The sequence below is a fragment of the Cibotium barometz genome, chromosome 40 (assembly GCF_041138505.1).
Source record: "Cibotium barometz isolate CiBa-2024 chromosome 40, ASM4113850v1, whole genome shotgun sequence".
In the NCBI taxonomy this organism is placed as follows: Eukaryota; Viridiplantae; Streptophyta; class Polypodiopsida; order Cyatheales; family Cibotiaceae; genus Cibotium; species Cibotium barometz.
This window is the reverse complement of record NC_141085.1, coordinates 25,146,323-25,160,287: the sequence shown is the minus strand read 5'-3', so window position 1 is coordinate 25,160,287 and position 13,965 is coordinate 25,146,323. Positions and strand designations below refer to the sequence as shown.

The 13,965-nt window shown below is 42.6% G+C and overlaps 1 protein-coding gene across 1 annotated transcript; it reads left to right on the top strand.

Annotated features, from left to right (window-relative positions):
* Positions 1-3,360: 3,360 nt before the first annotated feature.
* Positions 3,361-5,596, top strand: LOC147615347 (short-chain dehydrogenase ptmH-like). The gene is made up of 3 exons (XM_086778914.1): positions 3,361-3,694; positions 4,286-4,445; positions 5,122-5,596. The coding sequence occupies exons 1-3, from the start codon at positions 3,364-3,366 to the stop codon at positions 5,459-5,461; spliced, it is 831 nt and encodes a 276-aa protein (XP_086635040.1). The 5' UTR covers positions 3,361-3,363; the 3' UTR covers positions 5,462-5,596.
* The last annotated feature ends 8,369 nt before the right edge of the window (positions 5,597-13,965 follow it).

Genomic DNA, 13,965 nt, shown 5'->3' with positions numbered 1-13,965 from the left:
CATGAGCATGGCACAAGAGATAGCCAAATTTAATGGGGAGCAGTTTTATACATGGCAAATAAAAACCATGTATTTGCTCATGAGGAAAAATCTGTGGAGGCTAGTTAAGGGAAGAGATGAATGCCCAGAGGTGAGTGGGGAAAATGAGTGGAAGAGCAGAAATGAGAAAGCATTAGGACTTATCGCACTCAGTTTAAATGATGAAATAATTCATCACATCACAGGGATACAATGGGCAAAAAATGCATGGGATGAACTCAATAAATTATTTGGCACTCAAGCAAAAAATTCAAAGATAAATCTGTTAATGCAATTCTACAAACTGGATATGAAGGAAAGTGAACCTTTAATCACACACTTGAACAAATATAAAAGCATTAAGCAACAACTGGCAGCCATTGGCAAAAAGGTAGAAGATGATGAGGCACCAGCAGTGCTTCTGAAGAGTGTGGACAAAGGTGAATATGAAAACATTGTAGCAACCTTAAAGAATGTACCTGAATTGAGCTGCACGAGATAGAAGGAGCTCTACTAGAGCAAGAGACCAAGGTCAAAGAGAAGAAATGGCTGGACTCAACAGCTGGAGAAGAAAAAGCATTCTTCACCCGAGGAGGATTCTCTCGAGGACGAGGACGAGGAAGAGGCAGAGTAGGAGGAAGGACCTTCATTTGGCACAATTGTGGAAAGCCAGGACACATGGCAACAGACTGCTATAACAAACCCAATGGAGAAGGAACGACATCGGCAAACTTCATGGAGGCTCCTAAGGAAGTGGAGTCAGATCATCTTTTTTGAGAGAGAGAGAGAGAGAGAGAGAGAGAGAGAGAGAGAGAGAGAGAGAGAGAAACCCCACAATCCAATGTAACCTGCCCCAACAGAGTAAACCACCTTTGAGCCACCGATGATGTAGGCCATGTGGTAGATGTATGTGTGAGCACTTTAGTCAAGGTCACGGGCACTTGTAGTAGCCTTGGACACATAGAGAGAGAGTGTCAAGGACTATGTGTTTAGGGACTTGAGGCACTGGTCGCGGACTACCAAGTAAGAGGCAAACTCGGTATAGGGTCCAGGTGTGCTAGGAGTATTCACTTGAGGGGAGGTGTTGAAATATACAAGTGAATAGGGTGTGTGCGGGAACAAGCCCTTATAGCAAGAGGCTGTAAAAGAGAATCTGTAAATGAGTGAGAAGCTGTGAAAAGGTGAGAAGTATCTACTGGGAGAGAGAGAATAAAGGGTAGCATGAGAAGATTTAGGATGTGTGAAGATATTCTGGGAAGAGGTGGAGAGAATCAAGCAAAAGAGGTGGAGTGAATCAAGGAGAGATCAGTGTGGGATTAGATGCTTGGATGTAAACTCTATAAATTGAGGCATTGGCCTAATGAGAATTTGCTAGTTTTTTATTATCCATGCCTACATTAAGCTATTAGTTATTGCTCACTAATCACGTCTTAATTATCATTTAATCTATTTGCTAATGATGTTGATTCTTGCATTTGATCCACCATAGCTCATCACATTACTGTAAATTTAACACCTTAGCCCCTTAATAATATTTTAATCCTGTGTACTTACGACAGAGCCTCAGAGAGGGCAAGAGAAAACTTACATTTATTTAAAGTTGACTTTATGTATGTTTTCTCTCTCTATAACGCTTTTCTTTCTCTGACATGACTCTCTTTATGTTTGAATTTCAAAATTCAAATTTCAAACGCTAGCTAGCTAGAACTTTAACTCAGCTAACCCTAGTGAACCCCTCACTTTCCTAGAGCACCTAGAACAGTAGAGTTGAAGGAGATGCCTTAAGAAATCACCACGTGGCAGTAAGAAAAGTCAACGTGTCTTCTCCTTTTTATATATAGTAAGATAAGAAGATAAGAAGAGGGACAATGATGATGCTTACGGGTGCAAAATCTTTCATACTGTAAATAATATTTATTATTCAATTCATAACATTAAAGCTTACTCAATATTTTATTCATAACACGATAAGTAATTATTTTAATAAAAACATTAAGTAAAAAAATCTTTATATATAGGTAGTGTAGTCTTGTGTAATGTAGAACAAGCTACATGTCCAATTACTCAAAAGAGGATAAAAAGAACACTCACTAATTTAAGTACGGTTCTTCTAAAACTAGAATCTTAAATGATATTATTATTAGCTACTTTTGGTATACTTTCATAATATTATTAATGCTAATAAGCGCTTAGTTTTGTTATTAATATCAAACAAACAAATAAATAAATATAATGCTTGTTTTATTTTAGGGTTATAGATATGTATATTTACATTACTTTAAGACCAACTCTTGAATATGAACACTTAAATACATAAAAAAGATTTTATTAATTTAAAAAATTTAAAAATATAAGTATGATTACATTGAATCTTATTATTATTAATAAATCAATCTTTTCATTCTTTTTAAATTTTAACAAATGTCTACCACAAATATATGAAGATAAATTATGGATTTTTCTCAAAAAGATGCAAAAACTTGACTTTAAAGAACTCAAATAGAGCTTCAATCTTGAATTTTCATTCAAGAAGATCTTAGAGAAACTATTCCCATGCTACACGAACTATGAGGCACTTTTGCATGTTAAATTTTTGTGTATTTTTTTGCATTGTGTGTTTTTTTTATATATAGAGGTGGTCTCTACATGTTACTAGAGTTTCTTATGTATATTAGCATATGAGCTTCAATATTTCTATAGTAGATTCACTTCAAGAGAGAAATCTTAAAGAGCACATAGAAGAGTCCTCTCCATAGAAAAGGACAATGAAAAAGAGGTTGGCACTAAGAAGACAATGAAAAAGAGGCAAATTTGAAACCTCGATCAACCTGTTTTGTTGGTGGTAAGTATCTCTGATAGGTATAAAATTGTTTTTTTTTCAACCTATACCATTATGTAAAAGAAATGAAGTTACTTATTTTTCATTTGTTTTTCAAAGTATTCCATTATGATTGACAGTAGGTGAAGTCTCTTTTTCAAGGGTATTGGTGAACAACTCTTGTGACCTTGGTATTTGTGGCCTCAAAGCAAGCATGTTTCGAATTGGTAGGCAAACCATGGAGGAAAATTTATAGCAAATGTTGCAAGCATTAGCTTCGTCTGGATAGCAAGGTTCGAGAAAAGGCTGGTTCAATTTTAACCACTAAATAAAAGGTGGCTGATAAAATGACAATTTTTAACCTAAGGTAGACAACATTGTTTTAGATTTGCTCGAAATTACACGTAATAGAATCTTCTAATTGAATTCTGGGGTAATTTTTACCTTGTGTAAATTCAGAAAATGAAGCTCAAGGAGTAACTTGGCCCAACTTATAAAAAGAAGGGCCTTCTTTCTTGGGTCTCTCAATGGCTGCACGTGAAGTGGCCCTTGTGACGGGGTGTTCGGCGGGCGGCATAGGCCACGCGCTGGCGGAGGAGCTTGCAGGGCGGGGCTTCCATGTGGTGGCCACGAGCCGCTCCACGGCCACCATGGCGGCGCTGGCGGACCGCGACAATCTGGAACTAATGGCCCTGGACGTCACTTCTCCGGACTCCATCGCCAAAGCCGTGGCGTCCGTCATCGCCGCCCACGGCCGTATCGACGTCCTCATCAACAACGCCGGTGTCCCCTGCGTCGCCCCTGTGGTAGAAACCCCCCTCTCCGTCCTCAATTCCACCTTCCAAACCAACGTCTATGGTATGTATGCGCATCCCATTCTAAAAAAAGCAATAAAAAAATCCATCCAAAAAAAATGGAGCTCAAGTAATTCCATCAAGATGCCCTATTTACACTCCAAGGTTTGTACACTCAAATTAATTAATTAATCACAAAAATATTTCGCGTGCTTATTTCTCACCATTGCTCCAAAAAAAAAAAAAAAATTTAGCGGGTTTTTGTTTCAAAGTCTTTACAATATGCCAATTTTATAACTAAAATATATGAAAAATCACTCTTTAAAATAAAGGCTACTTAAAATCTTAGCCGGTTTTTCTTAATTATGGCCGGTCAAATACACTAGAATGTTGTTTTTTTAAAGCCCTAATTCTCACCTATAACCATGTCCAGATTGATGACCCCAGATATTCTGATTTTTCCAATGTTAAAGAAAGTGCACATAACATTTACTTTGCCTATGAATTATATTGCATAGATGCCAAAAAGCCTTTGGATGTGATTGAAGCCTTAAAGTTGGATATATGTAGATAATCTTAAGCTTTGGATACATGTGGGTAATCATAAGCTTTGAATTGCTTTTCACTTTGATAAGCCCTTGACATCTACCAACAGGTCCAATTGCCTTGATCCAAACTGTAGTGCCCTACATGGTGCAAGCAAGACGAGGAAAGATTGTCAATATGGGAAGCATAACAGGCTTTGTGAGTATGCCCTGGAATGGGGCCTACAGTGCTTCCAAATCTGCAATACACGCCCTTACAAATAGCCTAAGGTATGCATGTGTATGTATATGTGCATGTATTTGTATATGTATGTGTGTGTGTGTGTGTGTGTGATATATATACGCGCACACATATACATACGTATATGTATATGTAAATGTAAACGTTTATGTGTGTGTATATATATTACACACACACACACACATATGTGTGTATATATGTATATGTCTATTATACACACCCACACACACACACACACGCATATGTGTATATAAATATATGTATATTATACACACCCACACACACACACACGCGCACACACACACACATACATATACATACATACATATAAATATATGTATATTTACACACACACACACACAGGCGCGCGTGCGCGCGTGCATATACATATATACATACATGTACACATATATGTAATTGTATAAATGTATGTGTGTGTATAAATGTATATGCGTGTGTATAAATGTATATGTATGTGTGTGTATAAATGTATATGCGCGTATGTGTGGGTGCACACAAATATAGATGTGTACACCTATGTAATATGTATATGTATAGGTACACATAAATGTAGATGTGTACATATATGTAATATGTATATGTATATGAGTATGTGAATGCAAGCATATGAGGTCCATGCTGGGTCAACTCAATAGACAAATGTAGTTATGCAAACTTAGTGGTCTTAGTTTGTTCTCATGATAGGGTTGAATTGAAGCCCTTTGGTGTCCAAGTCATTCTCGTGGCCCCCGGAGCCATAACATCCAATATTGGGGAGAGGTCTGCATCTATAACTGAAGGTTTAAAGCTGAGTATGTATAAGCCTTATGTGGCTAATATTATTGAAAGGATGAGGTATTTCCACCAACAAGCAGGATCTACGCCAACAACAGAGTTTGCAAGAAAGACAGTTGATGCAATTCTTAAAAGGAAACCACCGTGCTGCTTTGTGTATGGCCACCTTTCAACCTATGTTACATTCTTATACTATTTGCCTTTATGGGTAAGTGATTGGGTTTACTCAAGAATATTCAGCTTGCACTAGATTATTTAACCAAGCAGGCTGAGCATGCTCATGATTTGTATTCCAAGGTAAAAACGTTGGCATATAGTATTACAAATCTACATGTGTTGAATTGTGCTTTAATCTCTTGTATATTTGAACAAGTTTTCCAAAAAAAAAGACCATTGCTTTAGTTTTATGTATGTTAGCCATCTCTATAGTCTTTTCATTGAAACACTTTTACGAGCCATGGTTTGGAAAAAGATAGGTTCCTTTGGAGAACATTTTTTTGCAAGCTTTTAGGGCACATTTCTCTTGCATCCACCAATACTTTTATCTACTACAAGAACAACCATCGGGGGGGGGGGGGGGGTAAAAAAATGATCTAAAGAGATATAGCTAATTCCATAACAAGTTAAGATCCTATATTGGTAGTCGTTCGTGAGCATCTTGCATGTATTAACAACATCATGATACATAATGTATGAGCATCTCCTCAAGGAATATAAGGTTTTCATAAGGCTGATCTGGGAGCTGCCACATTTGAGATGCTACAACCAGAATCTTATTATATTAGGCAATAAGACCTGTTTGTAAAGGTTTGTACATGGAGAAGGTACTACAAAATCATCCGATTTTCGGCAATCTTCTTGGTGCTAAGACGGTCCAGGGCCCATTTTCCTGAACATTAGAGAAAGATGGTCGGAACATAAGCGTGTTTATAGTCGATTCTACCATTTTTGGCCTTCTTAGCTCATTCATGATGTCAAAAGTTCCAAATTCTATAGTCTATTTAAAAAAAAAAATTAATGTATGTATTTAAGCACCTTAGAGTCCCCTTTGTGTCTTAAATAGTGTAGCTGCTCAAATAATGTCGGTTATCACACTCGGTTCCTTTTAGCCTAGAGTTGATTCATATTCGGACCCTCTCAAATTGGTGTGTTCAAGTCAAGAGCTTACCTTAGCCTTGCCAAAGCATGTGTCATTGGGTTTTGCTTTAGAGCCATAATCTGTAACTTCCCATGTGGGTGCACTAGCTCATCCATCGCATCCTCACTTTGTTGTCACATCAAAATGCACCTTTGCTAAGGGAGAGCTCTCAATGCCTAGATGGAGGCAAGAAGAGATGATCCTTTGTGATGGTTCTCTCTCACAAAAAGTAGGGAAGAAGAAGCTAATCAAAGAGGGAAGCCTACAATCAAACCTATTCAAGCATGCATCTATCTAGCAAGCATGAATTCAAAAGCATACAAGCAAGCAAGGAGAGGGAAGGAAGAGACCTCACAAGAAAACTATGCAAGGGAATGATTATGTATTACTTATTGTTAAAAATGACTTATATATGAGTGACTAGTTTTCACACTTGACCAGCCAAACTTAAAAATGGTTTGGTCTCTATTACTAATCTTAAGTAACTATGTACACTAATTCTATAGACTTTCCCTATTTGACATTAAGCTTATAGTAAGACTGCTTTATATGTTCCAACGACGTCTTATAACAATTCAATGTTCATTCTCATGCTAGTAAGAGGGCAAAGCACCTATTATGGTAGATTGGGTGGGCGAAACCATGTTAACCAACGTAATGGTTAACATACCCCCCTTCCTAATGGTGATGACTGCGTCCTTGCATCACCCAAGTTGGTGGGGAAGCTAATATAAAGAAGTGGATGGTGTGAATGGTCCGAGACACACCATGGAGTTTTTGGTGGTTGAGGTTGGTTAGTTGGGAATGATCTACAGATGTAGAGCAAAGTGATGGGAAGCTTTGGGCAGCCCTAATGGTAGGCATAGCTTGTCGAGGTAGCATGGAAAGGGATAGGCGCTGTAGAGGTTGTTCATGATGCTAGGCCTTTGTTGGTTGTGGAACTAGTGGGAACCCTTCAACATGAGATAGTTGGGAGAAGTAGACCACACCCCGTGTTTGGTGAAATGCGTGTCAAGACCTCATGGAAATGATTGGCATGGGTAGATGGAGGTCTGGACATCTTGGTGCGTGCCAAGGTAATATACCCAGATCTCATAGCATGATGTTGAGAGATTGGGCCTTTTATTGATGAATACATTAGCCAAGGTGAGGTTTTGTTGGTGGTGAATTGGAGTCGAAGCAGAGGATACATGTATAGAGGCTTGAGAGAGGTACTTGCAAAGTCAAGGGTTCTCCAAATGCGATGGGTTGTACCATGAGCCAGGCTTGCACCCGCCATGGCCTACCCATCTCTCCAGAGATGTACTTGGAGGTTTGGCATTGACGAGGTTAGGTACAGGTGAATGTGTTTGTGTGTGAAATGCGAGCAGTGAAAAAAAAGTGATGCCCATAGTGAAATATATAGGTGACATGCATGGGAAACGGAAGAAAGGTGTGCCCGTGTGGGTGGACTACTCCAACACAAGGAATTATCCAACATAACTCCTTTCTTTGACTCTTTTTTCTGCTTTCTTTGACATTTACTTGATATCCCTTTTCTTTGACATTTACTTGATATCCCTTTTCTTGGGGAGTTCAGATCATTAGAGTGTCAGGGACATGTCAAGGGATTTGCACATGGTGGTGCCCACAGTTGCAAGGGAGCTATGGCTCGATAGAATTGGCATTGTCAAGGGATTTGCACATGGTGGTGCCCACAGTTGCAAGGGAGCTATGGCTCGATAGAATTGGCATTGTCAAGTGTGTGGGCGGGAGGTAGGGTGGGTTGAATGGGTGAGGTTTTCTAAGACGAGGCATGGAAGGGTCCTGCTGATTCTCGAAAGATGCAGGCTGATGGGTCGTACCATGGGCTTGGCTTGAGCTCACCATGGTTCTTCCATCCATAAATATATCTGGACGATTATCAATGATGAGGCTCAATGCACATCCGTGAAGGAACAATGCTTATGTGTCTATTACATGCAAGACTTGTGGATATATTACAAGTGGTGTGTATGGGCTTGGGCAAAAGTTGGGCCCATGTAGAAGCTTCTTCCAGTGAAAACTCCAACACACCCTTTCATTGACACTTATTTGTTTTCTTTCTTGGACTCTTACACATGATTTGAGACAGGGATTTAGTGAATGTGCAACAAGGTTGGCCAATAAGGCGGGTGTGATTGAGGTTGGGGTGTCCATTTTAACGATGGAAGAATTGAGGACAGGTAGGGACATTGGGAAGCCATGAATGATGTGTGGCTTGCCGAACATGGCTAAATGGATCTGGACTCTTTTTGAGCCTCATGTTAAAGCTGTGGTGTGGCTATTCAATTTGCTTACTTGAAGCATGGTGATGTTGTTAGGAAGAATGGAAGTATTATAGAGCTCTACCCTCCATGGGGATCACTCTTCCTACTCAGTGGGGAGCCAATATAAGCGTAAAAGGAGGGTGAAGACGTTAAATGCACTTATCGGGAGCTGTGGTGTGGCTATTCGGCTTTCTTACTTGAAGCATGGTGATGTTGTTAGGAAGAATGGAAGTATTATAGAGCTCTACCCTCCATGGGGATCACTCTTCCTACTGGGGAGCCAATATAAGCGTAAAAGGAGGGTGAAGGCGTTAAATGCACTTATTGGTTTATCGGGAAGACATGGATGTCAGCGTTGCATTGATCGTTGTTCCTATGGTATTCGTCTCACCGCGCCGGTAGTGTTGGCTTGTCGGCGATGGTGTTGTTATTGCTAACATCAACTCATAGTTGCACTGCCTTTGAGGTGGGTATGCCTGTGTCACAGGTGTGTTGATGTCATGAAGTTTCCGGTGGGATTGCGTGCTTTGGGTGAGCCAACTTTGAGGTTGTTGGGCTACTATCTGGGTTTCTTTACTGGGCTTGTAATGTTGTTGATGCCTTTGTAGTAAGGGAGCTGGTTGGTGAGGTAGTCAAGCATGCCAGCACGGAAAATGGCAAGTGGTGGTGCTGAAGAACCCGGTTGGCTTATGTGGGTATGCCTGATTTCGGGTTGTGTTGGAGAATGGCCAAGGATTTTTTTGGTGAAGAGGGAAAGCTTGGGTGGTTGATTGTGAAATTGGAAAGGTGGGCTCTCTTCTCTCTCGCTTTCTCAGAAGCATTCCCTTCATCCTCTCAATGCCTTTCTCACACACAAATTAGGGATCTAAGCATGTGCTTACCATGTGAACGAAAAGAGTGCAACAATAGAAAACAAAAGGTGCAAGGTCTCCACGTAGATAGTCCCAAGATAAAATGCACAACTCAATAATGTAACATGATATAGAGGAAAGGGATTAGCTCACGAGCAAGGTCGATAACTATACAAGTTAAGAAACTATCATGCTCTCTATTCACACACACACACACACCCTGTTCCTTCCCTTTCGTACATAAAAGAAGATAAGCATGGAAACCACATGTGATGGAATCTAACAATTTAACACATTAGAAGGAAATAGAACATGACCTCATCATATGCCGATGAGTTCCTACCACTATCCTGGTCACCCACTCCACCCCATGTCGTCGGATGGGGACTTTCTTGTATGGTGCAACTCCCCCCCCTACCTTTGCCAAATGGTGCAGAAGCCTTGTGATGCTATTTGTACAGTTTTTGCCACAATACCTATACAAGTCCACTTACACGGCTTGGACTTGTTGGTGGCTTTCTCGAAATGGACAGTGTGAAACTTGAAGTCTTCATTCACCTCCTTCACTATTGTGATAAGAAGAAGAGAAGATATGAGCTTGCGGCTTGAGAGAGAGAGAGAGAGAGAGAGAGAGAGAGAGAGAGACTTAAGAGAGGCTAAGGCCCAAGGGAGAGAGGGAGGGGGACTCATGAGAGAGAGAGAGAGAGAGAGATAGAGAGAGAGAGAGAGAGAGAGAGAGAGAGAGAGAGAATGGCTATGGCTTGGGGAGAGAGGGGGACTCTGGAGAGAGAGGGAGAGAGGGGGGGACTCACAAGAGAGAGAGGCTAAAGCATAAAGCCTGAGGCCCAAGAGGAAGAGAGAGAGAGAGAGAGAGAGAGAGACAGAGAGAGAGAGAGAGAGAGAGAGAGAGAGAGAGAGAGAGAGAAAGATTTTATTAACGTCTTCCAAAAGACCGAACTCGGCTTATGAGACAAATCAGTGTACCTGTGTGGGGTATCCTCTGTCATCCCAACAAAATGAAAAAGTACTAAACTAAAAAGCTGAATCTGGGTGTGCAATAAGTACAATGAGTGGGGGAGGTGATGGAGCTCTACTACTAGGGGAATGCAAAGCTATATGCATGGAGTATACAATCATGATATGCAACCTAGCTAGCTCCATCCTATACCATACTGGGGATAAAGAATGGTATACATCAATGAAGAGGGTGTCCATAGCTCCCTGAAGAACATGCCTGGGTCTGCTCTGAAGCGAGCCAGTCGCTCCGCACCCTCTCTGTGAAACTAAGCTATGATCTCTGTCATCTCTCTCTGGTATAGGCGTGGTGTCCGAAAACCAGGTGTCCTCTGTCTCCTGTGGGCTTTGAGTGTCTCTGCTCTCTGGAGAGTAATTCCCTGCTATGTAGGGGCTGGGAGTGGGGTGGATCTCTGAAAAAATGTAGTAATATGTGTCTGTTGTCCCCCCTCTGGAGTTGTCTGAGCCTGTAATGATGTCTCTCTGTGTGACGCTGTATGTCTAGAATGAATCTCCCCAGTATGCGTTGGTCTGCTGCCTCAAAGATCTGGCATAGGGAATGTGGCTCTTTGAATAAAATGGGATATCTCTCTCTGATGGCTGTATATGCTCTGCATCTGCATACATAATGCTCCTCACTCTCCACCTCCTCTCCTCTCGGGGGATCCGTGCTGCTCTGCCAGCCTCGATCTCCAATCGATGTGATGAGACTCTAAGCTGACCAATAGCTACTCGGGAGCCGTGTGGTAAAAAGCCCTCCATGTATCTAGGCCTCTCTATAAATCCATCATCAGTGATACTCATGAAGTGATCTCTGTAGTATAGCATCTTCGGGGTGGAAGAGGCTGTGTGTAGGCGATATCCATGTCTCTCGTGTATAGAGCTACCATAGGTCCTGTCTCAATACTCTATTCCTCTCACTATGAGAGAGACGGATATGTGGTGCATCCCTATCATACTGGAATGGTGGTAGATGATCCATGTCAAGGCCATGCTGTGAGAACCAATGTGTGACCTGTGCATACCATGATCCTCTGTCTCCTACCTCAGCCAACTGTCTAGATGCCTCAAAAGCTCTGTATGACAATCTATCCTATGACATCTCTCTGAATCTGTCTAGCAGGCATATAGTCTGGAATATGGCCTCTACCATCATAGGAGGCGCAACAAACTCTGCTTGGATAATGTCATGAGGTACTGAGGGTTTACTGCGTATCATGCCATCATGAGGGCCTGTGGTCTCTCTATCTGTGTCCACCAATGGGTAGCAAGTCCTGGCGCCCATACCGCTACTCCATACATCAATGCCAGTGTGACTAATGTGTCAAATAGCCACCCCTTTATCCGGGGCTCCTGAAAATGCACCTGGTGGCACTGTCTCTCTAGCCTAGCCAATGCTGCATATCCCCGTGTCAATCTGGCTCTGGCTGCTGAACCCATTGTGAAGCGCGTGGCTGCTGTGCAGAGAAGATAACCCCTAGGTACACGTATGATGTCACCACCTCCACTTGGTGTCCTGCGAGAGTGAATGTCAGCTGACTCCTGCCCTGTTGTCTCGATGTATGAAAGACCATAACCTTGGTTTTCCCAAGGTTCACAGTAAGACCCCTCTGTGTGCAGAAATCATCGAGTGCATGTAGATGCTGCTGTAGACCTCCTAGAGACTCAGACACTAATACAATATCATCAGCATAAAGCATAATATGTACTGAGGTACTTGCTAGATCAACTCCATCTCTGCCTCCCCGTGTAATGAAGTCAGCCACCTCATCAATGTATAACCCAAATAGCGTGGGGGAAAGTGGGCATCCTTGCTTCACACCAATGGTGCTAGCAATAGTCTCGGTTACCTCCTGGGCATCTGACTCACCCAAAAACCTGCTCATATAATGCATAGATGCCCCATATCATATCTGCTGGTATGCCAAGAGACTGCAGGCACTGAAAGAGCCTCTCTCGTGGTACTGTGTCAAATGCCTTGCGAAAATCCACAAAGCAGCAATCGAGCTTTCTCTTCCTCACTCTGGCCGCCTGATCAATCATACATCTCAAAGTGAATACATGGTCAGTGGTAGAGAAAGCTCTCCTGAAGCTTGCCTGCCCTATTGAGCGTAAACCTGCTCGCTCAACATATAAGCTAAGCTCTTGCTCCAACACTGCACCATAGAGTTTGGCCAACACGTGGTAACCGTCCTGTAGTTGCTTGGATTGAGCATATCCCCTGTTTTGTGGATCGGCACAATTGTGTGCATCATCCACTCCGCAGAGGCAAACCCTCTGCTAGTGCCCTGTTAAACAGGTGTGCAAGAAAAGGAGCCAAAGAATCTACTGCATATATGAGATGCTCACCCTGTAGGCCCATATGGTCGGCGCGTCCATGCTGTAGGCAGCGGATAGATTCCTTTACCATCATCGAGTGGGTAAAGAAGCTAGCTGTGGTAGGTCGAGGCTCCTGTGGTGGCTGAGGTATAGGTGGCTGTTGTGGGGCGTGGTATAGGCCCTCTGCATATGTGTGCCATGTCTGTGGGTCTGCAATGGGTGTCGGTGTCCGGGGCTCTCTGAAGTGCCGCCATGAGATAGGGCTATCTCTACTCATGAAGAAATGGAAGATCTCTAGCTCTTCCTATATCTCTGCGAAGGCCCGCCTTTTGCGGCGAGTAAGTCTCCTCATCTCTCTCCTCGACTCCTGCTCTATGATGGCTCCCAAGGCTCTCTGTATGCAGAGCCGTGATTATAGGCTCTGCACTCGTCATCATACCATCTGTTCTGGGGCATAGTCCCAGATCTCACAGGCTCTCCTGAGTGGACACACGATGTGGGAAGCTCTGTAATGCAGCTGTGTGTAGGAGTGATGCCAGCTGGGCTGTAATGGTAGCCATAGGTGCTAGGGGATCCATGAGTAGGAGCCCATCCTCTACTCTGCCAGTGTATATGTCTGCCATGTCATGTGTGAGATGGTAGTGTGTGGCGTCGGTATGTGGGGGGCTGGTGATACTGGTGATCCGACTCCGACTAGTGAAAATGCCAAGTATGTATGATCTGCCCCAATAGGACGAGGTGGGATGGAGAATGAGGTGACAAGCTGTGATGCCTCCAAAGACCCCATAATGTAGTCCACCACCGTGCCTCCGGTCCGTGTATGACCCCCATGTGGGAAGGCTATGTATATAACCCTGTCCCGTGAGAGCTGTAAGCTGATCCACATGTATCTGGCCTCTGGATCCTGTGCTACCACTCTCAGTCTCCCATGTAGCTCCCGTCTGGAATAGAACTGCTACTTCTCCTGACCCTCTTGAGGTACCCTGGCGTGTGGTCCTCCTGTATGCCGACTCCCACTGGAATCCCTCTCCTCAAGGTAGCCCTCTCTCTTGGCTCTGATGTGTCTCTGTCAGAAGTATGATGTCTCTCCCCACCATAACATGCTCTAGTCGTCCAAGCTGCACCCATAGTGAACCATTACAGT

Bases quoted from the DNA above. Each gene is read 5' to 3' on its own strand.
- LOC147615347 (XM_086778914.1), top strand. From the start codon at position 3,364: ATGGCTGCACGTGAAGTGGCCCTTGTGACGGGGTGTTCGGCGGGCGGC. The intron at 3,695-4,285 runs GTATGTATGCGC...ATCTACCAACAG, and splicing joins CTTCCAAACCAACGTCTATG to GTCCAATTGCCTTGATCCAA. The intron at 4,446-5,121 runs GTATGCATGTGT...TTCTCATGATAG, and splicing joins GCCCTTACAAATAGCCTAAG to GGTTGAATTGAAGCCCTTTG.